The sequence below is a fragment of the Paramisgurnus dabryanus genome, chromosome 24 (assembly GCF_030506205.2).
Source record: "Paramisgurnus dabryanus chromosome 24, PD_genome_1.1, whole genome shotgun sequence".
In the NCBI taxonomy this organism is placed as follows: domain Eukaryota; kingdom Metazoa; phylum Chordata; class Actinopteri; order Cypriniformes; family Cobitidae; genus Paramisgurnus; species Paramisgurnus dabryanus.
In genome coordinates this window covers 5,308,463-5,335,957 of record NC_133360.1, presented here as the reverse complement: position 1 = coordinate 5,335,957, position 27,495 = coordinate 5,308,463, and the positions used below count along the sequence as shown (strand labels likewise).

The window sequence follows — 27,495 nt, the reverse complement described above, 5'->3', positions numbered from 1 at the left end:
ACTGGATGAGAGAGAGAGAGAGAGAGAGAGAGAGAGGGAAGCGGAACTAGTTTAAAGTGACAGTAGCATAGTAACCTGGTGAGCTGTCAAAAGCTAATGTGTATTCACTGAAAAATCGTGACTCAAAAAGGGAAGGAAATTCTGAGGTTGGATTTATTTTTAGGGGCTACGAACTGACATGTTAGTTACTACCAACTGCATCTATGTGAAATGAACAGATACAAGTGTTACATTTTTATCATAAATTGGACTTAGGCATGAATTCTTCTGTTATCCATCTTATGTTAACACTAACATAATTTAGTAGCTACTATAATGAACTGTACTAAATGTTATATACTGTAGTACATTACAGTAAAATTGTAGTATAATTATAGTAATTATTACTATATTTAAAGGGATAGTTCACCCAACATTCATAGAGGTTTAGATCAACATAAGGTTGAGAAAATGATGACAGAATTTTCATTTTTAGGGTGAACTATCACTTTTATGTATAAAACCAGCTAACATTTTTTGGTTCCCAAAACGTTTTCCTAACGTTAGTTTTTTTGTTCTAAAAACGTTCGTTTTTGGTTCCCATAACGTTATTTTTTAAGGTTTGTTTTAAAATAACCAGTTTCTAACGTTATGGGAACGTTATTTTATGGTTACAAAAAATAATCACAAAATTACCATTATTATAACCATTACGTTCTGTATAAGTTGTTTTTAGGTTATTTGAAAATAAACACCCTGCAACGTTATGGAAACGTTATTTTATGGTAACAAAAATAACCATTAGAGAACGTTCTGTATCAGTTATTTTTAGGTTATTTAAAAAAAAACAAACTGAAACGTTATGGGAACGTTATTTTATGGTTGCAAAAACCTAAAACCTAAAAAGAACGTTCCCAGAACGTAATTATTTGGTTCCCAAAAAAATAACCCAAAAATAACGTTTAGGGCAGGAGTGGGGAATCCTGGGTCCTGGAGGGGCACTGTCCTGCAGAGTTTAGTTCCAACCCTAATCAAACACACCTGAATTTCATTTCCAAGTAATCCTGAAGACTTTAATTTGATTTTTCAGGTGTGTTTAATTAGGGTTGGAACTAAACTCTGCAGGACAGTGGCCCTCCAGGACCAGGGTTCCCCAGCCCTGGTTTAGGGGAACTTTCTGTGTTTGCTGGGATGTTCTGTAAGTATAGTGACGTGATAACCTGTAGTAGCTGTTGGCCTACCATACTTTAATATTTACTGTAGTAATATATAATAATAATACACTACAGTTTGCTATAGTAAATACTAATGCGTACTAAAATATTTTAATTTCTGCTGGTTTAAGCATTCTGTGTGTGACATAAAACTGGAACTGATGCAAACGCAGCTAAACATATTTCATCCACTAGGCAGCGCCATCGGACTTAATATCCCATAATACTGAAGGGCGCGTGTCTTACTATAAATTCGTGCTTGATTGTGACATATTATTAGCTTTAAAATAACATACACTGATAACCTAAATGCATATCAAAAAAGCTAATAAAATAATTTACGGGAATTAAAAAAATATTTATTGTTGTTTTTATTTTATTTTTTGAGATATTTCAAATGTGTGGCCGCAGGTGTGTTTGTGTAAAGGTGTTTTGACGGTCTGGTTAATGTTTACTTAAAGAAACCGGATGTTTCTAAAAGTGCTGCATTCAAGAACGGAAAAACTGGTCAAAAACATCCGGTAGACTGAATATTAACTCTCTGTCTGACCACTGTATATTTATGGACGATCATAAAAATACACAAATAAAAAATAAATCTCAGGTAAGCGACAATTACCTCAATGTATTTAAGTTAGATTATCTAACAAAAAACCTAAACGACATATCAAGGTCGACAGATGTTTTTGTTTATGGAAGATAAATCATGAAGTAACCAGAGTCAACAACTTTTCATTGTCCGACAGAATTTCCTCTGGGAAATTTTCGGCCTTGGATTTTCACAAGGATAATGACGGGAAACCATACGGGGGACTGAACAGACGGACCACTCCGCTTTCCGATTGGTCCGTCGCGCGTTCGATCCCAAGCGTGATTGGCCGATCAGAACGTCACTCATCCAGCGCTTAGCAGCCTCAAGTTTGAAACTTTTTGAAAAAGGTGGAGTCAAGTTACAAACTTTGGTAACCAAACGCGACAAGAGGGAGAAGAAAACGCTTGAATTATTTACACCGCACGCTCAGACCAAACATACACCGTGTGGACACATTTTACAGGCCTTATACGACACTTTTAACATCTTTTTCATGCGCCTGTATGTGGATTTTGGAATGTCAGGGTGTTTATAAAGTCTACATGGAGGTTTGAAGAACGCAACTTACGTTTTGGACGCCCAGTATCCGGTTCAAATAGGCGAGAGGTGAGTTCATATTACTTCTGCATGTTTGCATTAGACATTTTAAGCATGAAAGATAATTTCTATTGACACAATATTATAATAATCTATTATTAATTGTATTATTGTATTATTAATAATATTATTCCTGTTCTATTTGTAATTTTATTAGTCCTTTATTTCTGTATAAATGTCAACAGCTTTTCCCAGTATTATTTTAAGTATTTCTATCCCAGCATTTTATAGTCTTGTATCCATAATGCCTTGCTAATCTTGCTTTTATTGCATGCATATTAATCACAATGTAAATCAGTGCAAAATTATCTAAGATTTATTTATTTATCTTTAGTTATCTAAAGTTATTATTAGGCTTTGCAAGTCCTGCATTGCTAATATTTGTGCATGTATTTATTTTTTATTTCATAGATCACATTGTAAATCAGTGTATTATTAAATATGTGAGGAATGAGAGTTACTGACCGGTAACTCATTGACAGAAACCAAGGATGTGACTGCAAAGTTCAGTTACACAGCAGCAGCTTCAATTGTAACCAAGGAAACATTAACCGTTCTTGTGCTTTCGTCTGTCTGGGATATACTGATATGTTTACAGACCCAACATCTGCCTTATTGTAGCATGCACTTTACTATAAATTGGTATTTAAAGGGATAGTTCACCAAAAATTAAAATTGTGTTATTATTTACTCACTCTCATGTTGTTACAAACGTGCATAAATTTCTTTGTTCTGATGAACATGAAGGAATGTTTGTAACCAAACTGATTTCGGGCCCCATTCACTTCCACAGTTAGAATACTGTTAGATTAATGGGGCTCATGAACGGTTTTGTTACAAACATTTATTAAAATATCTTAATTCGTGTTCATCAGAACAAAGAAATTTATACAGGTTTGTAACAACATCCCTTTAAAGGTTTTTTGTTGACTATGATATGCAAATAAAGGATGCACACATTCAAAATGTCTATTGCCGATACCAATATTCGATTACTACATTGTCAATACCGATAGTTTTGCTTTTAACTCCTGGTGTCAACTCTGTTACCCAGTGCGTTTTCCACCTATTTTGATTGTCAGGATATAATCTCTTTAAACAATCTGCCGATACCGGTTTTAGGCCATTATATTTGTACATTTCCAATGCTAATGAGTATTTGAACAAAGAATGAAAGTAAAGAGAAACCTTGCTGAAGTAAACAGTCTTCAAGTCCAAGTGCTATAGTTGGATCCAACTTTGTATATGTAGAACATGTGGTTGTAGTTAATGCCGATGAGGCCACGTTTAATGAAGGTGTATGGCGTCGGTGAATGGCCCACATCCATAGTTTGGTTGACTGATATGCACATACTGATTAAATCTATACCTTAAATGCAATATATGCATTTGCCTATTGCATACATATATGATATAATATACACTATATTGTATATATTCACTCATATATCAGTCCATCATCAAACTGCAGATCTTGTGAAGGCTCTTCAGTTATACTTATGGTAAATTTTGCTAATGCTTTCATATAAAGCAACTATATTTTTATCAGCATGTTTGTACCCTGGGGATCAAACCCACAATGCTAACGCACGCTAAAGGAATTTATTAAGTATGCCATTGATGTGGCCAGTTTTTCACTTTTGAGCTTAAATAAACCACACATTATTACTCATTTCTTTGCCTCATTTTCCTAATGAACATTACAGCCTTTGATCTTCACAAAAACACATTTATTCGTCCCAAACCCGTATTTCCAAATTGGCTCATGCATTATTAAACCGTGGCACTATTTTGTGGAACTTGTGAATTATTCATAACACTTCTGTCTTCTGTAGATCGGACCTGTGAAGTGTGCGTTTTAGGTATCATTGCGTTGCATAAGTCTCACGAATTCTTACCGTCAGACAGCATTACAAACCGTATTCACTGCTGTGACACAAAGAGTCAGAGCTACTTCAGTTATATACTTCAACCCTGGTAAATGAGTTGAACAAAGCCAGATGATAGAAACGTTGGTGTTGCGTAATTTTCAGTGCATATGTGAAATCAGCAGCAGCATTTATCTCGCCATACCCGCCGCCAGCTTTACATGTGAATGTGGACAGTGGCCCTTTTGTGAGCCGTGACTGCGCCAGGAAACGTCTGATGCTTGTTTCTCGTGCCCTTAAGGCACAATTTTAGGGAAAAGTGAGAGAGTGTTGGGGTGTCGAGTAGGTCTGATATACCTTGAGAAAGATGTTTGCATTCTTATTCATCTCTATGCTTGCTAGCATTTGTAGATCTGAAAGTGAATTATGTGCTTGCTGCTATATTTGCTTCGCAAAGACTCGCTTCTAGAAATGCCATCGTTCTATATTAGGATTCCCTGTAGTAAACAAAAATCCAAGGAAAGTCCATTTGAGACCTACAAAAAGTACTTGCATAATATACATTTTAATTAAAATATCATATAATTACAATGTTTATGGTGCTTGCAACTACGTTTGAATGGCCATTAAGGGGATGGTTCATCCCATAATAAAAATTAGACCATATTTTACTCACCCCAAAGCCATCCTAGGTGTATATGACTTTCCACTTTCAGTCAAACACAGTTACATTAAATGATATCTTCATGGCTTGTTTAAGCTTTATAATGGCATTGAATAGTGCCCCATTTTTAAAAAGCTCCAAAAATGGTATCCTTCCATCAAAAATTAATCCATACAGTTATAAAATGTACTCCAAAGTGAAGGGATGCACAAGAGACTTGAGATCAGGCTGAATGCTGACCTATGACCCAATGTTACAAAAGCTAATCCAAAGACATTTAATACTTGTATGATTAGTTTTGGATGCTTTTCAGAGCTTTAAAAATGGGGCACTATCCAATGCCATTACAAAGCTAAAAAGAGTCAAGATGTTATTTAATATAACATTGACTGTGTTTGGCTGAAATAATAAAGTCAGAGTTACATTCAATTATATTCTGGCTCTTTTAAGCTTTATAATGGCATTGGATAGTGCCCTTATTTTAAAATGCTCCTAAAATTCAAAAATAAATCCATAAAGTTATAAAATGTACTCCAAAGTAAAGGGATGCGTTAGGAAACCTTTATATTTCAGATAGTTAAAGGCGGGGTGCATGATCTCTGAAAGCCAATGTTGATATTTTAAATCACCTAAACAAACATGCCTCTAGCCCAATAGAATCTAGACCTTCTTTTAATAGACCGCCCCACACATACACAATCCAGGCAACGGTGTTGGTTAGTAGACACGCCCCTTACTGCTGTTGGCTTTAAGTGTATTTTGGTACTCAGCCCGACTCCCTTTTCCAAAGTGTTTTTCAAAAATCGTGCAACCCGCCTTTAACAAGAGACTTCAGGTCAGGCTAAAGGCTGACCTCTAACCCAATGAAAAACCCATCAGAAGACATTTAATACATGTATGAATTAGTTTTGGTTGCATGGATGTGCTTTTCAGAGCTTTAATAATGGGGCACTACCCAATGCCATTACAAGGCTAAAAAGTGCCAGGATGTTATTTAATATAACATTGACTTTGTTTGGCTGAAATAATAAAGTCAGAGTTACATTAAATGATATTCTGGATCTTTTAAGCTTTATAATGGCATTGGATAGTGCCCTTATTTTAAAATGCTCCTAAAATTAAAAAATAAATCCATCCATCAAAAACTAATCAATACAGTTTTCCAAAGTGAAGCAATGGGTTAGGAAACATTTATATTTCCTATATTTCACAAGAGACTTAAGGTCAGGCTTACCTCTGACCCAATGTTACAAAAACCCATCAGAAGACATTTAATACTTGTAGGAATTAGTTTTGGATGGATAGATGTGCTTTCCAGAGCTTTAAAATGGTGGATATTTATTTAATATAACTCTGACTGTAATTGGCTGAAATAATAAAGTCAGTTACATTAAATGCTTTACAATGGCAATGGATAGTGCCCCATTTTTTTTAAAGCTCCAGAAATAGTATCTATCCATCAAAAATGAATCCACACAGTTCTTAAATGTACTCCGAACTGAAGCGATGGGTTAGGAAACATTTATATTTCATATAGTTGATAAGAGACTTGAGGTCAAGCTGACCTCTGACCCAATGCAAAAACCCATCAGAAGACATTTAATACATGTATGAATTAGTTTTGGATGCATGGATGTGCTTTTCAGAGTTTTAAAAAGTGCCAGGATGTTATTTAATATAACATTGACTGTGTTTGGCTGAAATAATAAAGTCAGAGTTACATTAAATAATATCCTGGAACTTTTAAGCTTTCTAATGGCACTGGATAGTGCCCCATTTTTAAAAAGCTCCAAAAATGGTATCCATCTATCAAAAATGAATCCATACAGTTATTAAATGTATTCCCAAAGTGAAGCGATGGGTAAGGAAACATTTATATTTCAGATAGTTTACAAGAGACTTGAGATCAGGCTGAATGCTGACCTATGACCCAATGTTACAAAAACCAATAGGAAGACATTTAATACTTGTATGAATTAGTTTTTGATGAATGAATGAGGGCACTATCCATTTCCATTGTAAAACTAAAGTGAGCCAGGATAGTATTTATTTTAACTCTGACTGTGTTTGGCTAAAATAATAAAGTCAGAGTTACATTAAATGATATTCTGGCTCTTTTAAGCTTTATAATGGCATTGATAGCGCCCCATTTTAAACAGTAATTAAATGTTTTCCAAAGTGAAGCGATGTGTTAAAGTGAGCCAGGATATTATTTAATTTAACTCTGAATGTGTTTGGCTGAAAAAATAAAGTTATATACATTTAGGATGACTAAATTATGGGCTTATTTTTGGTGTGAACTACTCCTTTAATTAAGAAAAATGTCCATTATTGTGTAATTCTGGCATTCGCCAGCAGGGGTAAACTGTTTGTTTAAACAAGCTGAACCTTGAACTTCTGGTGGGCCGTGGGCGTGAGCTACAGGTGAAATCATTCACACCTGAAGCAATCAATTCAGATAGACAGGCTCCTCAGTATCTCATGCGTTCAGTCATGGTCCAAAGATATCTTGCTTTCCAGTCCACAGTCATGGAGAATGTAACCTTATACTTCCAAGAAGGTGAGCGTAGGGCCTGTTTGATGCTTGGCAACTAAAAACCTCAGTCTCTTGTTACGGCTTCTTTTGTCATGTGGTAAATCAAACATGTTCCTGGGATAGTTGTGTGCTTTTGTTGCCAGTTATGAAACTGGTGAACAACATCTCAGCCTTCCGGTGTTAAATTATCTTTAATGTTGTGTTTTCTTTCCAGATCTTTAAAACTGACCACGAATGTGGTTAATGTTGGAAAGCCCAATGTTTCTTGGAAAGCATTCAGACATTTTATTCGGCTTTAGTTGGCAAGGCAAACAGAAAGGACGGTTTTTTACTTTTTTACGGTAGTGAGAGTTGAGCCTCTGAGGTCAGGTTTTTTATGACAGATTTAGTTTGTTGTCACTGTCATGAGGTTTTTCAGCAACATTGAATTTTTCAAGATTTTGTTTTAAATCTATACAATTTTTGGTGGGAGATGACTGTGTTTTTATTTCAAAAGCGTTTTCCTCTGATCTTGGCAGATATAAATGTTAAATGCAGGCGTTGTGTAATCCCTGTGAAACAACCAAAGATTTATATGATGAAAGCTGAGGATATTGTCTCATGAAGACTTTCCATGTGAAACAGTCATGTCAAACGTACAGTGTTTTGTTTTTAAATTATTGTTTCCATAAGGCACAGTTGGTATTGAATCACTTACTGATAATTTGGCAGATTTCAACAACAAGGATTAGGGCTTTCACAGTTATGAAATTTGGCTGGCAGTTCATTGACTAAGAAATTGTGGCGATTTATTGCCTGTTTTAGGGCTTTGACGATTATGGCGATTAATTGTCTATTTTATTGCTTTGACATTTAATAATACACATAAATGTTTTCCTTTGTTTATGAAATAATTTTCACACATTGATGTGATTATTAATTTAAATTAAATATTTTGCAAGGTTAACCTAGCAGTAAATATTAGTACACATAACACATATTTAAAAGTAATCTGATACGGTCTCGTTTATACAGGCGCTGCAGCTTCCCCTTGTGTTTTTTTAAGAGATGTACAATCGTCATTGTGGTGATCTGAAATCCTCGCGATGAGGTCAAACAATCGTGATGAGATGATTATTTAATCATTGTGACGGCCCTAACAACAATTCATCATCATGAACCCAAATTTAAAGGAATACCCCACATTCCTAAAAAAGTCTTTCTTTTATTCAGTCGAAAAGAATTTTGTTTTTTCCATATAGTGTACTTTAGTGGACCATAACAGTTTGTGGTTTAAATGCAGCTTCAAAGGGTCTAAACGATCCCAACTGAGGCTTATCTAGCAAAACGATTGTCATTTTCGGCAAGATTTTTTTTATTTTTAAACCACAACCTCTTGTCTTGCAGTAGCCATATGTTGCGGCGGCATGATCTTACGTATTACTAGTGCTGCCTCACGATTAGTCGCGACTAATCGTTTGCAGAATAAAAGTTTTTGTTTACATAATATATGTGGGTGTACTGTGTATAATAATTATGTTTATATAAATACATACACGTATAATTTTAAGAAAAAATATATTTATAATATAATTATTTATATTTACAGTATATTTAATATAGATATACACTGCACACATACATATTATGTAAACAAAAACTTTTATTCTGCAAACGATTAGTCGCGACTAATCCCTAAGGCAGCACTACGTATTACGCAATCAGTCTAAAGGTTCTGCGTCACACATGTGAAATGCACAGTTGTGGACCATTTTAAACCACAACTCCTCGTCTTGCGCTAGCCGTGTGACACGGCAGCGTGACCTTACATATTACGTAATCGAATTGAAAGTTCACGCATGTCGTATGCGAAACTACCGCTCCATTGTTTGCAAGTGTGTAGAAAGAGGACCGCTTCGACGTTGTCATATGTGGAATGATACTTATTAATGTCTTTGTAAGTTTATTGTTTAAAAGTACATTATTTTATTGGCGAAAATGACGATCGTTTCGCTAGATTCATTTGAAGCTACTTTGAAACCGCAAATCGTTGAGGTCCACTATATGGAGAAAAATTTTTCCTCAACAAATGTAATTTCTTTTTGACTGAACGAAGAAAGACATAAACATCTTGGATTATATGGGAGTGAGTAAATTATCAAAAAAAAATTATAAAAGTGGACTATTCCTTTAAACTACTCTGTTTACAATTTCCCAAACAATTCTAGTTCTTATGATAAATCAGCTATTAAATAAAAAACAAAAAATGTCTAAATATATTTGCTGTCTTCCTCCATTTATTTTCATCTTCATAAAACGTTTATTTTAAATGTTTGTATTATTTTACACACTCTATTCTGATGAAAATCCTTTCAGACTGTAAACCCAAAAATGTGCTTTGACTTCTTTGTCACGGTGCCGATTCAGTAGCCGGGCAGGAAACCCTATCAGAGTATTTAAGTACCGACATCCGTCCGCACTGCTGGACGAAAACACACATTCATGAACCACTAACCGAACGGCATAAATCATTGTGTTTCTGCGTATGTGTGACGTCGAGGCGATTCGGATGTATGGAACGAGTCTCCAGGGAGCGGTCTTTTAAGAGGGGGAAATTCTCCTGTCAGGATTGTGTGAGACTTAGGAAGCCTATTGTTTTTGTTGGTCTTTACAGTGTGAGAGAGGAAATGTTGAGATGTCACATATGGATGCCGACCTATTGTTTATTAACGTACACAATCAGTGAATTTACATTGAGTTGGTATGAAGAAGTAGGAGAGACTTCCTAAAGCGTTTCACCACTTGAAGTCTTTGTTTTTTATAAATGTATAAAATATTTGAATCAGGCTGACTTTGTTTTTATCTTTCTGTTAAAAAAGTTAGCTGACCACTGTGAAAATCCATGTTGTTTTTTCAGTCATCATGATGTTCTTGTTTCGTTTAGCATCTTTTGACTTCCGATGGGAGTCATGCTTTCCATGTACGCCTCCAGACGATGCATTCAAGATAAACATCTGCTGTCCTAATTTGGGTTGCTTGAAAAAAACTACTTTCATGTTCTTCTAGCTTAGTCACTCATAGATATCTTTGTTTCCGTCTTATCCGCAGGCATCATGGACTCGTTCAGCACCAAGAACATGGCTTTGCAGGCCCAGAAGAAACTCATGAGCAAAATGGCAACCAAGACGATGGCCAACCTCTTCATCGACGACACCAGCAGCGAGGTCCTCGACGAACTGTATCGGGTGACCAAAGAGTACACGCGCAACCGCAAGGAGGCTCAGAAGATCATCAAGAACCTCATCAAGATGGTGGTCAAGTTGGGCGTCCTCTACCGCAACGGCCAGTTCAACAACGAGGAGCTGGCGCTAGTCGATCGTTTCCGAAAGAAGGTGCACACTCTCGCCATGACCGCCGTCAGTTTTTACCAAATCGACTTTACTTTCGACCGGCGCGTCATGAGCAATCTACTCAACGATTGCCGCGAACTGCTACACCAGGCCATTAACCGTCACCTGACCGCTAAATCTCACGGTCGCATCAACCACGTCTTCAATCATTTCTCCGACTGCGAATTCTTAGCGACGCTATACGGCCCTTCGGAAGTTTACCGCGCGCACCTGCAAAAGATCTGCGAGGGAGTCAACAAGATGTTGGATGATGGGAATCTTTGACCACTGCGTGTTCGCTTTTTTATTTTTTACGAAGTTATTTGAACTCTTTTTGTGTGTGGTCCTCCGGGTAAAGAGCTGAAGGTCTTATTTCTGACAAAGTTGAACATTTGTGAATGTAGGACATCTGTTTTGAATGTACGTTTGTATAACTTTGGCTCCTGTATGTTTTAAGGATCAATTGAAGCCGTTTACAACATTACTTCATCCAAAATTTATTTCATTGGGTGTGGACCTCAAAAAGATTGTTGTGCAGCTCTTGCAATACAATAACAGTTCGTAGTGATCGATTTATGAAGTAGTTCATGTGACTCGATGCTTATGAAGTAACATCACCCAATTCATTACATCATCGCTGATAAATCTGCACATTTATAAATGGAGCTTTGTTTCTTACGTATGAAATAACCAAACTGATGTTTTTATGTCGGTTAATTATGTTCCTGTCATTTAACGCATGAGTCACATGGATTCGTTTTTGGCCTGAAGCTTCCTAATGATCCTTTTGTAATGAAATAACATATAATTTGGGAATAAATAATAAGTCAAAATTGTAATGAAACCCCATGCAGTTTTATAGGGCGAGTCAGAACATGGATTATATTCAAGATCAGCCCTCAGAGGAAATGAAGGGTCATTTACGAAACCTCTTTGATGAACACGACGCTGCAAAAACGAAATGCACTTGGGACCAAATAATTTCGTCTCTAAATTTAGGAAACAATCTCGCTTTATCACTTCCTGAAAACCGAAAAAACTTGAAATCTGCTGTGATTGGACAAAAGAGGAAGTCGATGATGTCGTCTGTACTGAACTTGGTCGTGTAGTGGTGCACTTCTCCACCTCCCCCACGCCGATGATGTCTTGACCGTGATGCAGTTCCTGACCGGGGAACAAAGATGATGTGTGCTACCTTTCACCGCACTTTTATTTCCTGTTTTAATGAAGGTTATATGTATATATATCTATAAATGGATAAATGACTGAGCCGCTTCCTTCTGATGTCTAGCCTGTGACATCTGAATTTATTCCACTCAGCCTTCATTTGCATAAACAAATTTGCTGTAGGAATAATGGAATGAATCACTGATCCAGATTCAGATGCCGCTGGGTCAGTTTTGATGTATTGGGTTTCTTGTTTTCTTTATTTTATATGTATGCACTTCTTGTTTCTTTTAACATTGAATTTGTCTAGACACAAGCGTTCGAGTCAAGCTTGCAAATAAAGGATCAAATATTTCAAATGCGCTGTAGGAAGGTGAAACGTCAAAGCAACTTTGGCAGCAGTGGGAGCCATGCATACATCCTGATTCTCTTAAAGGGACACTTCACTTTTTTTGAAAATATGCTAATTTTCCAGCTCCCCTAGAGTTAAACATTTGATTCTTGCCGTTTTTGAATCCATTCAGCTGATCTCAGGGTCTGGCGCTAGCACTTTTAGCATAGCTTAGCATAATCCATTGAATCTGATTAGACCATTAGCATCGCGCTTAATGGCTGCAGCAGGCGTAGTGATATCACGCACTGCCTGAAAATAGTCCCCTTGGTTACTTTCAATAGCAGGGAACTATTTTTGGGCACTAAGTAATATAACTACGCCTGCTGCTGCCATGTTACATCAGCAAAGTCCTTGATTATTACGCCAAAATACAAGTATAGTTCATAGCCATATCTGCCTAGAAAATCACAACTATTAATTTTCCGTCAGTCTTAGGGGCTGTCCACACGGAGACGCGTATCATTGTATACGTATAAATTTGTTATCGTATTGGCGTTTCATCCACACGGATCCGACGTTTTGGGAGACTGAATCCGCTATTTTCTGAAACCGGGTCCTAAAGTGGATAAATCTGAAACCGACACCCTTGCGGTTTCGTCTGTACAGCCAATCCGTATATTTTGTGAAGCGAAAACGTCATCACATCACGTGTCGGAAGCGTCACACATAACAGCAACAACAATAACAGCGGACTACGTGATTGTGTTCGTGCTACAGAAGCTACTAAAGCCTACTAGCTTTATTACAGCAAAATCTATTGCTTCTATGCAATTGTGGTGACCAACAAGCGATAATGGACAACACCATACGTTGGTTATGCGCATGCTCAAAGTCTTCTTCTCCGTGTATAGTGTATATCTGTGGCAGAATTACAGCGCCACATACTGGTCCGGCATATATACTACACCACTTTCAGTCGGTTTCAGTGGTTTCGTGTTTACAGATTATTTTTTTAGAGCAAGAAAAAAAAATTATCGGATAGGGAATGCCCCGCCTTCGTGTGGACATAGCCTTAGTACACAATGTAGCTACAGAAGAGTCAAGTTTTAAATAGGAAAAATATTGAAACTCTTTGGTTATTTTTTAGTACAATGCTAATGGTTTAATCAGATTCAATGGATTGTGCTAAGCTATGCTAAAAGTGCTAGCGCCAGACATGGAGATTGGCTGAATGGATTCCAAAATGGTAAAAATCGAATGTTTAACTGTTTTAAGAATGTTTTTTTAAGTCGAATGTCCCTTTAAAAACCTCTCAGGGTTCAGTCTTGCATCTATTTTCACATTAAAAGGGGGAGGGGTTATCTGATCATTATCTGAAATGCGTTCTCTTATAAGTGGATTTTTTTGTTAATAATGAACAAATCCTGCCTGTGTACATTGTCATTGTGTGTCTGTCATTTGTAAGAGACATGGTTTGTGTTTGTTGCCAGACTCTATTTTTATGGTTGACCTGTGTCTGGATTACAGCATGCTAATCTTTCAGGCATGTTGGATTAGGTCGGACACCTTGTTTTCCCCCTTGAGTCTTTTCTTTTTGCAGACCGTTAGATTGGAGGTTACATATTTAGCATAAAGAAATGAAGTAGTTTATTCATTACCTTGTCACCATTTGTATACAGTTACTTAAAAAGCAATACGATTTCACTTAAAATTGAAATTATATAAATTTAAATGAAAAATCTTTAAAAAAAAAAAATGTGTTCTGACGGACAAAAATTTCCTTTAAAGGGGCCACATAATGAAAAACTGACTTTTTCCATGTTTAAGTGCTATAATTGGGTCCCCAGTACTTCTATCAACCTAGTAACTTAGTTTTGGTAAACCATTCTCTTCAAGCATGTGAAAAAATAGCTAATTGAAATTTGGCTCCCCTTGTGATGTCAGAAGGGGATAATAGCGCCCCTTAATCTGCACTATCCAACCACGGCACTGCCATTTAGTGCAAAGATCAGCTCATTTGCATTTAAAAGGACACCCAAAAACAGCACATTTTTGCTCACACCTACAAAGTGGCAATTTTTACGTTATAATAAATTATCATATTTTGAGCTAGAACTTTACATATGTACTCTGTAGACACCAAATATTTATTTGACATTTTAAAAACATCTTGTGAAATGTGCCCTTTAACATGTTTGAAATGACAAGAGTAAGAGTACACAATGAAATGTTTAATTTTGCTTTTAAATGCCAAACTGTGGGCTGATTTTGAACACATTTTTCAGAATTATTATTATTATTACTGAAAAGACCTGCTAAAACCAGCCTAAGATGGTTGGCTGGTTTTGGTGGTCTCCCAGCCTGGGTTAAATGGGTGTAGTAGGCTGATTTTACAGGGGGGTTTGCCACTTTTTTAGCTGGTCTGGATGACCAACTAAGACCAGCTTAGCCAAGTTTCCAGCCTGGTCAAGCTGGTTTAAGATGGTGGGTCACCTGACCAGCTACAAAGCATCCAAACCCCCTCTAAAACCAGCCTGCTACATCATCTTAACCAGCTAAAACCAGCCAGCCAGATAGGTTTTATCTGGGATGGTTTATGCTTCTTCGGTGTTGTATCTGTATGAAAAGGTGATCTTCATTCTCCCCACGGTGGTCCTGATTGTGAAACCGCTCACAGGCAAGACCATATAAAAATGTGTGATGACATACCATTTCAGTTTACTATTCTGCTCATGTCTGTTTCGGTTTGCTAATCTGACACTCTTCGCATTCACTATACATCCGCTCCGTTCCCCTCCGGCTGATATTCGAGATGTGACAGATATCTGGGACTGAAGTTCTTACACCTTGATTTGTGTTATTATTTAGTTCCTCTGGGGATCTAAAACCTGTCACGTTTGTTTTTTTTTGAAAGTAAAACATTCCCTAAAAGTTTTTCAATATACAGTATATTGACCCTTTTGGAAACTTTGTGCAAGGTACCCTTATGGAAGAGTCCCAAAATGCGGTACGGTACTGTACTGGACCGTTTATATACTGTATGTGTGTTAATATACTCTGTAATGTTGTATAGAAACTAGGAATGCACTGATATATCCGCCTATAATCGGTATTACAAATAAAAGCTATTTTTCTTACTATCAGAAATCTGCCGATTATTTATATCCAAACAATCAAAAGGGGTGGAAATACGCATTAAAAATCATGTTGTGTGATTATTTTGCACTTTGTATGCTCCGCACTTCTAGGATTTTATACCGTAATCATTTGAAACGAAGAGTAAAAAGCAAAACTATCGATATCGGTAGATATCATTCTAAGTAATTGTAATATCGGTTTCAGCGCTAAAATTTTGTATCGGTGCGTCTCTAATATACTTTACTGAATATAAATTTAGATCCTTTTGTTAGCTTTTATCACCTTTTATATCTTTATTTCATTTACTAAAAATTCGAATTTTGGTGACATCTCGTTGACCCGTTCACCACAACGTCCTTGTGCACCTAACCTGCAAAATGCATCACTACCTTACCGTGTGCCCTTCCGTTGTCTTGGTAACAGCCGGAGGTGTAAAATTACTGTCTGACCGCCAGACAAAGAAAATCACATTCATAGCGAGTTACAATTGCTACCAGGAGCTTACATAACCCTGTTCTGTTATAAAACTGAAGCCGGGTATGACGCATAACTGCAAGTCTGTCGTAACTAACCGTTAATGTTATGTAGTGTCTGTAGTCTTGTCAGGTAACAGCTCTTACTTGTCCAAACTGAAGTGAATTTAAAATGAAGTGCTGTGTGTGAGCGTTTTTTTGCTATTTCTGGCTCGGCCTCAGCAGAAGAGTGACGGTTCACATCGCTGCTGCTGCCGTGATGTTTCTTGTGTCAAACAGAAGGCCCTGTGTCCAACGCTCTGGAGACGTTAGCTTTCTGCAAGATATGTGGGCGATCACATGTTCCCGTGGCAGCTTTTAAGTTGTTTATCAGTGATGTTTTTGAACTGTGACCTTTCAGAGTTGTTTTTCTGTGTTTCTAGCTGTTGAAACTAGCACACTGGTGCTGTTTTCGTTCTTTTCTTAAAGGTGAAGCGGGCGTTGTACTGCATTACCAAACTGAATAGATACTGATAGGCCCACACTTCAAACTCACACACATTTTTTTACATTGAACGATGTACGGTGCAATGTGAAACATTTGCCCACAGATGGCTTACTTATCTCTGCATATTAAAGGGGGCATTTCACAAGACTTTTTTTAAAAATGTAAAATAAATCCAGAGTATGTGTGTGAAGTTTTAGCTCAAAACACCCCATAGATAATTTATTATAGTGTGTTAAAATTGCCACTATTTGTAGGTGCGAGCAAAAATGTGCCGTTTTGGGTGTGTCCTTTAAAATGCAAATGAGTTGATCTCTGCACTAAATGGCAGCGGCGTAGTTGGATAGTGCAGATTAAGGGGCGGTATTATCCCCTTCTGACATCACAAGGGAGCCAAATTTCAATGACCTATTTTTTCACATGCTTGCAGAGAATGGTTTACAAAAACCAAGTTACTGGGTTGTCCTTTTTTTACGTTTTCTGAATTGATAGAAACACTGGGGACCCAATTATAGCACCTAAACATGGAAAAAGTCCCCTTTAAGATGTGGTAGGAGAGATTATTTTCATATAAATAAACCATATAGCCTTAAATAAACTTTTCTCCTGTAACTGCTACTAGCTTCATGCTAGCAACATCATGGATTAAACTTCTAGTAAACATGCTTGGTGATTAATTCGCAAAATTGTGACCCTGCCTGTGAAACCCTCACAAAATGTATCCATGATTACTGTAGTAAAACCATAGTATAGTAAAACCACGTTTTTGCTAATAGCAATCAATACACCAAAAAACACAGTTAACTTTTGGGATTTGCAGTGATTAATAAAGATAACTCTTTAATATTGGCTGAGTAAAGACATCAAACTTGAGAAATCAAATAGGGAGATGCTAGCAGATTTTAGCAAGATGCTAGCACGTTAGTTTGCCTTCACGATTTGAGTTTGTATTTCACAAACGGTCGCAAAACACAATTCACTAAGTTGCTTTAAAAAAAAATGGTTTCAGGCTAATATAAAAAGGTTTTGGTCTAGTGATTGGTCTGTATATGTGAAAGATGTTTTAGCAAGATGCTAGCATGAAAGTTTGCTAGCACGACTTGAGTTTGGATTTCACAAACAGGGTCGCAAATCAAAAATTCACTAAGTTGCTTTATAAAACGGTTTCAGGCTAATGTGAAAATGTTTTGGTCTTGTGATTGGTCTGTTTATTTGGAAGATGTTTTAGCAAGATGCTAACAAGTTAGTTTGCCTTCACGACTTGAGTTTGGAATTCATAAACGGTCGCAAATCACAATTCACTAAGTTGCTTTAAAAAACGGTTTCAGGCTAATATAAAAAGGTTTTGGTCTTGTGACTGGTCTGTTTATGTGGAAGATGTTTTAGTAAGATGCTAGCACGTTAGTTTGCTAGCACGACTTGAGTTTGGATTTCACAAACAGGGTCACAAATCACAATTCATCAAGTTGCTTTAAAAAACGGTTTCAGGCTAATGTGAAAAGGTTTTGGTCTTGTAATTGGTCTGTTTATGTGAAAGGTGTTTAGCAAGATGCTAGCACGTTAGTTTGCCTTTCGACTTGAGTTTGGATTTCACAAACAGGGTCACAAATCACAATTCATCAAGTTGCTTTAAAAAACGGTTTCAGGCTAATGTGAAAAGGTTTTGGTCTTGTGATTTGTCTGTTTTTGGAAGATGTTTTAGCAAGAAGCATGTCAGTTTGCCTTCACGACTTGAGTTTGGATTTCACAAACAGGGTCGCAAATCACAAGTTTCTTTAAACAACGGTTTCAGGCTAATGTGCAAAGGTTTTGGTCTTGTGATAAGTCTGTTTATGTGGAACCGAGAAAAGAACTGAAAGCAAAATACATTGGTAAAAGTTCACTGCAGGTGACGTATTAATATGTCGAATATAAAGGTTACAACAGAAATGTGTGACCACAACACTGACAAGAAATACGGATTTACGCAATGCAATGTTTTTTTTTAAAAAAAAGATCACATTTTGAAAGCTGTTATTTTAAGACTGCTACAATGTCACGGTATTCATTGTAAGAGAAATAATTATGTAAAAAAGTGTACACTGTACAAAAGTCATAACATGTGTTTTTACAGTATCTCATCGACGTAAGTTAAGCAATTTTAACTTTTTATAAGTTTTAATAAGTATACAGAACAATATGTTCAAGTGATTACAAGCCAATCACACTAAAAAGTTTAACGCAGCAAATTTTTTTATTAGCCCTGTCTGTTCTGCCCTAAAGCAATAAAAGGGTGGCCTGCCTCCCCCTAGCATCCGGCCTAAAAATCCTGTTTTTAATAGCAGCGTGCTGATGCAGAACAGCAGTAATCGCATCAGTCCTGAAGATGCAGTGTGCATTGAGATCTCATAAGCACAGGATCAAGCCCCCCACCGCAACCCCGACCGGTTCTCGCAAGTAGGTGAGCGAGAAAGGGCGAGCGGAAAAGCCGTGAGAGAGAGAGAGTGGTAGGCGGAATGAACGAGAAAGGGAGACAGCGCATTGCGAGCGAGTGAGAGCGGGTGGGGGGAGAGCCAGAGGCAGGCAGTGTTCAACAGCCAGTGAACACAGAAATGCAGGGAGTTTGAGGGAGAGGCTGGAAAACCGAGGCCCTCCGCCAACCTTAGAAAAACACAGGGATAACATCAAGACCGGCGAGGAAACTAGAGGGCGGGGGATTTCAGAGTGAACAAACATGTCTGAGAAAGTTACAGTACAGAAAGGTAGAACAGCTGAGAAAGACATCTCCTGGACATTTCCTATCAAGAAATCGCAGGATGTCCTCTGAGACGAAAGGGAAGGAGGAACGACCCATTGTGCCAACTTCGTTTGAGCCCCAAAATCCGTTACGAGCTCGGAGAGAAATGGGTCAACATCTGCAGAGATCTCAAGCGGACATCCATGCTTATTTTTGGAATGGGAACCACGTAAAGAACACCTGTGGATCGAAGCAGGCAAATGGAAGTCTAGTCAATCTGAAGGGTCACATACAGCCAGACTTGATTGGCCTTGGCATGCATTGGAACCAGACCCTAGGGACCGGTGTGCAACACAACAGAGTCTCTGTGAACTACGGCTTGACAGAATGCAGCTTTATGGCCCACCAGCACCAGACCGAGCCACACCTCTTCTCGAGGAAGTGTGGTCTTGACTCGCCAGCAAAGTTCAGAGGTCATGGAAACTGTGGGTTGACTGTTTGTGTGCCTGAACAACAATCGGCCTCTGTGAGAGAGGAGCCAAATGCGTCAGAAACAAACGAAAGCGGCTTTGCTAGTCATAATTCCAACTTTAATAGCATACTTTGTACTTCTAATGGAATTCGGGACTTGAACGGACCCAGCCTGGTGCAAGAAATTATGCTTTCTACCAAAGATGTTAGGAGTCCCAATCCTAGGACATTCCGACAAGGAAAAGCGGACTTGAATAGAAAGACTTTAAGCTCTGAACAGAGCCAGAAAGCAATACAGGACCAGATTCAAAAAGTTGTGGTTAATCTTGAAGAGGTCCTTCATGGCCTAAAGGAGATACATCTGGAAATGAAAGAGGTAAAAGTTTGTCTTGTGCAATACTTGGTGGGATTCAAGCTTAGCAGATGTTTCTTATAATAACTTAAACAAAGGGCGCCATTTAGTTCACTCTTTGTAAATTGTTTAACTATTCATCACTGGCTAGTGTCCACACTTCTGAAGATATGTGCACTATGAATTTTGTATTTGTCCTTAGATACTGTTTGAAGTGGGCTCTAACTTTGTTGTACACACCACTGTGTGAGGTGATAGTGAAAGTGTAATGCAGGAAGATTAGGTCCGATCTGCTCCATTTAGCAAATGTATTTGGTGCTAGAGAGGAACGCCAGCCAGCGGTTTTATAGGCACAGCTGAGACAGGGAGCAGCTGGATAGACGACCGCGGTCTTGTAATCTCCTGTCGTCACTCTTGCGTGAAATGTGCCATGATTGTTTTGGCTTTTAAAAACCTTGGACGTGTGTAGTACCTTGTGTTTTTTGTATCCACCCGGGACTAAGTCCACATGTGTTGTATTTCCCTTGAGATCAGGTGGTCCATCAAATAGACCTGCTGACTGCGGACATCGATACGGGCGAAACGGAACCAGGTGGGGCTCCCTTTTCAAGTGAAATGGAGACAGGATGTGAATCAGAGTCATTGAGATACAAAGTACCCTCTTATGAAGACAAAAAGATGTGTTTATCCAACAAGGACCATCTTTCATGCACAAATGCCCCACCAGCATACTCCGTCAAGGATCAAGTGCGAAAACTCGGATCAACTCAGGAGAGATCCGATTCCCAAAAACATGATTTGAGAACTGGTGCAGGACGCCGGGGACTTAAGCCCCCTCCTTATCCGTATGCGAACACATCAGGAAAAGTGAATCTTAAAGCAAGGGAGAAAGGTCAAAAAGCACCACCTTACCCTTTCAGACGGAGACTTCTTTCTACCATTGTATGAGCAGACAGTCATTTCGTGGCACAAAGAAAACATAAAGTGCCATTTTTGAAGAAAGTCATGTATTGTGCAAGGTAAGTTTGGTCTAAGATCAGAGATTGAGCAATGTATTATGTGGAGAGTCCATAGGTGAATGGGGTGATGATGTACTAATCATTTGGGACAGTAAAATGATTTCGGATGACTCGAGAGCTTTTCTCTGAAATATTGTGTGCCAATGGTAAAGTAAAGGTAGTGAAAGATTAAATTTCTATCCTCCGATGACATCTGGAGTGGGAAGCAATTACAACTGCAATGTCTCTGATCTCCCAGCAACCCACATCTGTTACAGGATTAAATTTTCATTGCTTACCTAACCCCTTATGCGATATTTAATAGAATTGTCTTGCATTTTCAATTGCAGATATACGTCCTGATGACATTCTAGTGAAATCCTACATTAGCGGTGTAAGTGTGTTTTAACAGGTGCCGCAGAAACCACATGCATTTTCGCAGTTGTATGTCTCCCTCATGTGTACTGCAATGCTCAGTTCATGCTCTTCACAGGTCTAGAACCTTAAAAGTTGTAGTTGGATGTTAAAGGGATCCCTAAGAAAATTAACCATGGTTTTACTACAGTTAAAAAAACATGGTTACTGTAGTAAAATCATGGTTTGCACAAAATAAAAAAAATTTTGTAAACAATGGTTACTTTAGTAAAACCATGGTTTTGTTAATAGTAATCAATACACTAAAAAACATGGTTACTATACTTTAACCACAAAAATCATGGAACTTCTGTCATTATTTACTCAAACTTGTATAATTTGTTTTTCTAATGAACACGAAGATATTGTTTGTAACCAAGCAGATTTGGGGCACCATTGACCTCCACAGTAGGAAAAATAATACTATGGAAGTGAATGGTGCCCTTTCGTAAGGGTAGTTCACCAATATATGAAACTTCTGTCATCATTTACTCAAAACTGTATACATTTCTTTGTTCTGCAGAACACAAAGATATTGTTTATAATCAAGCAGATTTGGGGCACCACTGACCTCCACAATAGGAATAGTAATAATATGGATGTGAATGGTGCCCTTTCGTAAGGATAGTTCACCAAAATTTGAAACTTCAGTCATTATTTACTCAAACCTGTATATATTTCTTTGTTCTTCTGAACATGAAGATATTGTTTGTAACCAAGCAGATTTGGGGCACCATTGACATCCACAGTAGGAAAATAATAATATGGAAGTGAATGGTGCCCCAGATCTGTTTGGTTACAAACACTTTTCAAAATATCTTCTTTGTTTTCAGCAGAACAAAGAAATTCATCCATTTTTAAAACAATATAAGGATGAGTAAAAATGTTTTTTATTTTTTGGTGAAGTATCCCTTTAAACATTTTGATCATTCTGGGCAAATGAGATAATTAGACTGATCTGGAAAAAATTAACAATGCAAAACTTTGTGATATTTACTGAATCTTGGACAAAGCAATACTTGGATGTGCTGTAAACACATATTTCTTATTCACTATGCCAAAAGTCATTCAATGTCAGCATACTTTCATAAAAGTTTTAATTAAATTAATTAAATTTGTATTTTATTTTTTGTAGCAAACCAGTTTAACAGTAAATACATAGAACATATATTTATTCATACACTGAAATAAAACTTCTGGGCATCGGTTTCACATAATTAAATTAGGTTTTCTTAAAATTAAATTAACATTAATTAAAATTACTTGATTCAATAATGTTGAACTGGTGTACATAATTAAATTATGTAGATCCAACAATTTTTTTTTAAGAAAAATCATTTTAAGAACTTAATTAAATCATGTGCAACCAGAGATTTTTTCAGTGTATTATGAAATGTACATTAGCATTGTTGAAGCTGATATTGTAGTGGGCAGTGCAGTGCAGACGCACTTTTGGCAACCCAAGTTCAAGTCCCTTTCCTGATCCTGTACCCCTCTCTCCACCCTTTAATTTCCAGTCCTCTCTTACAATATTATCTATTTAATAAAGTTAAAAATGGCCCAAAAACAAAAATATACATTAGACTTTTATATATTTATTATAGTGCCATCAAACAAGCCCACATATCAAATAAAGCCAAAAAATAAACCATGATTTGATAACAGATTTATTAAAGATCAGTACAACCGTTTTCAGAATACGTCATTATTGCAAAATCAAAGACGAGAAAGTAACTCTTTCTGTTTTCCTCCACCGCAGTAAAAATCGAAGGATTCTGACAAAGCCCAAAGACTTCGTGGGAATTCTCAATGAGAGCTCAACGCCATCAGCGGAAGATCAGAAGGTAGGCATGAGACTCAAACCCCGAAGAAATAAAACTACAAGCTAACTTACCTCAGAAATCATTTGAATAGGAACCCTTCATAACTTGGACAGATATAAAATATGTACAGTGTTTTCCTTGATCTACAATAACAGATTTTGTCTACTTAAATTGTATTATCACAGTCCCGTCGCACTGCCTCTCTTAGATCTCTGTAGACGTTTTGTCAGTCCTTGTTTGACTAATGACAGCGAATCATTAATTGGCATTTCGTAGTAATCAACGAACAGCCAATCAGAGCTCGTCGTGACGCGTCTTACCAATGACGGTCAGCTTCGAGAGCTCAGAATGGAATTTTCCATCTCTTTGAGTCACTAAAAGAGAGAATAAAAACTGCATGTATCAAAAGAGACGCAATGACCAAGCAAGAATACAAATCTACTGTACTTTTCCAAGTTACCTGTGGACTCTGACACAATGTACTCTTCTTCTTTTAATGCGACATCTCTTTGTCCACCCACAGCCGACTGGGACTGAGAAAGAGAGCGAGAGAGAAAGTGGAAATAAGTGACAAGACACAAAACTAATGGAGAAACCAGGAGGAGTACGCTGAATAACAAAGAGATTTTGTCTAAGACACCGAAGAGTGCTTGTTTCAAACACGCTTTTGAAGTTTTCGTATGTACACAGGGGAAAATGACATCAGGACACGGCAGTCAGCCCGCTACAGAAAATGTCAATGTCATCCGAGGATAAAGATGATGATGTTGTGACGTCTTGATATGCAACGCTAGTACGACTGCTTTTGATCTGAGGGCCGAAGAGCTTTAAGAACATGAATTGAGGATCTGTCTTAAGTCACGATTGAAGCTCAAGCTTGCCCGTCACAAACATTTCAATGTGCAAAGTTTATAAATAAAAAATCTATTAAATATGTCCAACGCATATTGAATCATTTACTTGACGGATTGTTGAATTGTTTGTTTACTGAAGTGCTGTCAAATAATGAAGGATTTGAAACTCTTGCACTTACATATGCAGCGGCATACTCAATCTTGGCTCCTTTAATCTCTGCTTTGAACTGAGTGAAAAACAGGTAAGACTTCCCCTGGGGCCTTTCATAAAAATGAGAAACAAAAATCAATACCATCCTTCCTTTCATCTCATATTACATGGAAATGTTAAAAAACACAAAGAACCGAGATGACATTAGCTCATTTTCCTGAGTAAAACACATCTTTAGTGTTGTGTATTATTACATTACCTCCATATTGAACAGGAAAACAGCTTGTCTTTGTCGCTGAGACCAACACTCATTTGCCATTGCTGGAGGAAATAAAAAACATCTGAAACACTTAAACTGACCATTGGACTTCATGGTTAATGGACTTTAATGAGCTGTTCTCCGAAATGACAGCATACATAAGTGCCATAACTGACAGGAAGTTCGTGATGGATCCTGAACATGAGGGGATATTAAAATGCTTGCACTGCAGATAGGGAGATACAGCCCATATGTGAGTCTAATGTTTTAACCCCTTCAGACTCTGCCTCCATTGGAACAGACATGACATGTTTTGTGGTTCAAAGCAACAAAAATGCAGATCAACCAATCAAAGTAAGGCACGCTGATTAAACACCTGAAAACTCAGGGGTGAAGGGGTTAAAGGGATAGCTCACCTTAAAATGAAAAATCTGTCATCATTTACTCAACTTCATGTTGTTCTAAACCTGTATGAATTTCTTTTTTCTAATAAACACAAAATAAGATATTTTAAGAAATGATGGTAAACACACAGCAGATAGTAACCATTGACTTCCATAGTAGGAATAAAATAATATAATGGAATTTAATGGGTACTGTCAACTGTGTGCTTACCATCATTTATTAAAAATTGGGCTGGGAAAGATTAATCGCGATTAAACGCATACATAATTATACAATAATTAAAATAAACAATATTTTTGGCATAATATATATATGTGTGTGTGTGTGTGTGTGTGTGTGTGTGTGTGTGTGTGTGTGTGTGTGTGTGTGTGTGTGTGTGTGTGTGTGTGTGTGTGTGTGTGTGTGTGTGTGTGTGTGTGTGTGTGTGTGTGTGTGTAATTATTGTGTATATTTAACAACACACACATACATATATTCATGTCAGATTTTATTATTTATATATCAATTTTTATTTATTTATATAGAATATATAAAATATAAATAAATATATATATACACATGTAAATGTTTCTTAAATGCATACATGAATGTGTGTGTATTTATATGTACATAATAATTACACACAGCACACACTCATATATTATGCCAAAAATCACTTTTATTTTGTATGCGATTAATCGTGATTAATCTTTTTCCAGCCCTAATCAAAATATTTTCATAATTTATCACAATACTTCCAAAATATTTGTTCCTACTATGGAAGTGAATGGTCACTATCAGCTGTGCATTTACCATCATTTCTCAAAATATTTTGTGTTCTTTAGAAAAAAGAAATTCATACAGTTCTAGAACAACATGAGGATGAGTAAATGATGACAGAATTTTCATTTTAAGGTGAACTATCCCTTTAAATGCATTTCATTGTATATTATATGATCTATAATAATAGATATTTATTATAATAGTATTAATATTATCCCAAATTCCAGTATATGGAATCAGAAAGAATGTTAAATAATAGTTTATATGTATAAATAACTGGCACTAATAATGAATTACTACTATTACTATTAATTACTAACAGTAAAACAAGCTTTGTTGTTGAAGAATATTTAATGTATAAGCTGTGGGCATACATAATATTAATTAAAAAAAACATGCAATATTATGAAATAATATTTATGAAAATAAATAAAAGTCTCACCTCGTTGGTCCCTCCTTGAGATGCATACGTGAAGGTGCATTCATACTTTTTCTGTAAAGAAGAAGAAAAATAAATAAATAACAAATAATTAAAAACGAAATTAAATAAAAGCGGCAAAAAGTGTATGAACGTTTCAAACGTTGTGACGTCACGATCCGTATGATCCGCCTTAAATAACCGACGACGTCTGTCACTCACAGCATCAAAAATAACGACTTATTTGGTTTCCACAGAAAACTATGACATGCAAACAGCACGTAAGTCAAGTTAATTCTGCTCTGAAATGTAGTTTTTGACGTTTGACAGCCTCTTTATTCAATTTTAATTGTGTGTGGAAAATGTCGAGTCGCTCTGCTCTTTACGTTTAACTTATTTTGTGCGCCACATAAAATAGGTCATGTAGGTGAATAAATAATGACAAGCTTTCATTTTTAATACTACAAAATGTAATTGGTTTTGATAATAGTGTGAGTTGAACGTAAGTTATTATTTAATAATAAATATTACATATTTGTGAAAAGATTTGTCCTTCGAGCCGGATTCGAACCAGCGACCTAAGGATGACAGTGTTCAACCTCTACAGTCCTCCGCTCTACCAACTGAGCTATCGAAGGGCTACGTCACATCGCGCAACGTTGTGCCTCTATTACATTAATGTCCCATTTGGTATCTTTCAATATTGCTATATTATTAATATATAATTCCAATGTTCGAGTTGTTTTGTACTTAAAAAAGAAATACGGAAGCATTAAAACGCACAAGGACTGAAGTGTGGATTTCAGCACTGTAAAAGTGAAATCTCGGTCGATAGGGGGCGTAGTGCGCGTTCAATGACGCGCCTGCTGTCCAATGAAAAGATGACGGGTGGCGTTTATCACACGCGTCGCGGTTTTTTAAACTGCGCCACGGAGAGCATTCATTCATCATTTCAACAATGTGTCATATAACTAAATTTGAATATATACAAAATAACTTTTTAAAACTTTAAAATCTTATAAATGTTTAAAGTAAGACCCTGTGGTAATGAAACCGAGTCTATGCAAATCAACCAAGTCACGGCGATCATTCCATCCCTTTAATTTTGAGTCAACAAACCACACAGTGCTGTAAAATACTAAAATCTTAAAGAGGTTAACTCACGATTTTACCGGTGAAAGTGTGCACAACTCCTCCTGGTTTGACATCGAAGTCCAGTGTTTTGGTTTTGTCGGCAGAAGCGCGCTCCGCGCACAAGAGCGCGCACACCAGCAATAGCTTTATGCATGAATGTATGTGATCATTACATGCCATGATTTTTTATGAAGCAGAGATGTGTTGCTGTGAATGAAAAGATGCAAGCACTTTTCCTGTATGTTTCCTTCTGATGATGGGAGCTTTCGGATGTTCAGGGGTTTGAGCTTCTAGTGGCTTGGAGGAAAACTGCAACACGTTTCT

The 27,495-nt window shown here is 37.0% G+C and overlaps 2 protein-coding genes and 1 non-coding gene across 6 annotated transcripts; 1 reads left to right on the top strand and 2 right to left on the bottom strand.

Moving 5' to 3' along the window:
* The first annotated feature begins 1,985 nt into the window (after window positions 1-1,985).
* tnfaip8l1 (tumor necrosis factor, alpha-induced protein 8-like 1) lies at window positions 1,986-24,124 on the top strand. Of its 4 annotated transcripts, XM_073813516.1 has the most exons (5): window positions 18,556-19,977; window positions 20,488-20,972; window positions 21,302-21,345; window positions 23,125-23,209; window positions 23,712-24,124. In XM_073813516.1, the coding sequence occupies exons 1-2, from the start codon at window positions 19,210-19,212 to the stop codon at window positions 20,899-20,901; spliced, it is 1,182 nt and encodes a 393-aa protein (XP_073669617.1). In that variant the 5' UTR covers window positions 18,556-19,209; the 3' UTR covers window positions 20,902-20,972; window positions 21,302-21,345; window positions 23,125-23,209; window positions 23,712-24,124. The 4 variants fall into 4 exon arrangements, with proteins under 4 accessions (XP_065100416.1, XP_065100415.1, XP_073669617.1 ...); XM_065244343.2 differs by lacking the exons at window positions 18,556-19,977; window positions 20,488-20,972; window positions 21,302-21,345 and adding exons at window positions 7,380-7,474; window positions 10,538-13,565; XM_073813515.1 differs by lacking the exon at window positions 21,302-21,345.
* On the bottom strand, window positions 23,019-27,453 carry mydgf (myeloid-derived growth factor). Its single transcript, XM_065266019.2, has 6 exons — window positions 27,202-27,453; window positions 26,062-26,112; window positions 24,453-24,514; window positions 24,222-24,303; window positions 23,649-23,721; window positions 23,019-23,562 (listed from the first exon to the last, which is right to left on the bottom strand). Exons 1-6 carry the CDS (start codon window positions 27,349-27,351, stop codon window positions 23,483-23,485), a joined length of 498 nt encoding a protein of 165 aa, XP_065122091.2. The 5' UTR covers window positions 27,352-27,453; the 3' UTR covers window positions 23,019-23,482.
* trnay-gua (transfer RNA tyrosine (anticodon GUA)) lies at window positions 26,588-26,675 on the bottom strand. The gene is given in 2 exon segments: window positions 26,588-26,623; window positions 26,639-26,675. It is a non-coding gene; the product is annotated as a tRNA-Tyr (tRNA).
* Window positions 27,454-27,495: the final 42 nt, after the last annotated feature.

What these genes read in the sequence shown, in the direction of transcription:
- tnfaip8l1 (XM_073813515.1), top strand. Translation starts at nt 19,210, where the DNA reads ATGTCCTCTGAGACGAAAGGGAAGGAGGAACGACCCATTGTGCCAACT. An exon ending in TACATCTGGAAATGAAAGAG is followed by an intron (nt 19,978 to 20,487) that starts GTAAAAGTTTGT and finishes CCTTGAGATCAG; the next exon opens with GTGGTCCATCAAATAGACCT.
- mydgf (XM_065266019.2), bottom strand. Translation starts at nt 27,351, where the DNA reads ATGGCATGTAATGATCACATACATTCATGCATAAAGCTATTGCTGGTG. An exon ending in ACACTTTCACCGGTAAAATC is followed by an intron (nt 26,113 to 27,201) that starts GTGAGTTAACCT and finishes TCTTCTTTACAG; the next exon opens with AAAAAGTATGAATGCACCTT. An exon ending in CTCAAGGAGGGACCAACGAG is followed by an intron (nt 24,515 to 26,061) that starts GTGAGACTTTTA and finishes TATTTCCTCCAG; the next exon opens with CAATGGCAAATGAGTGTTGG.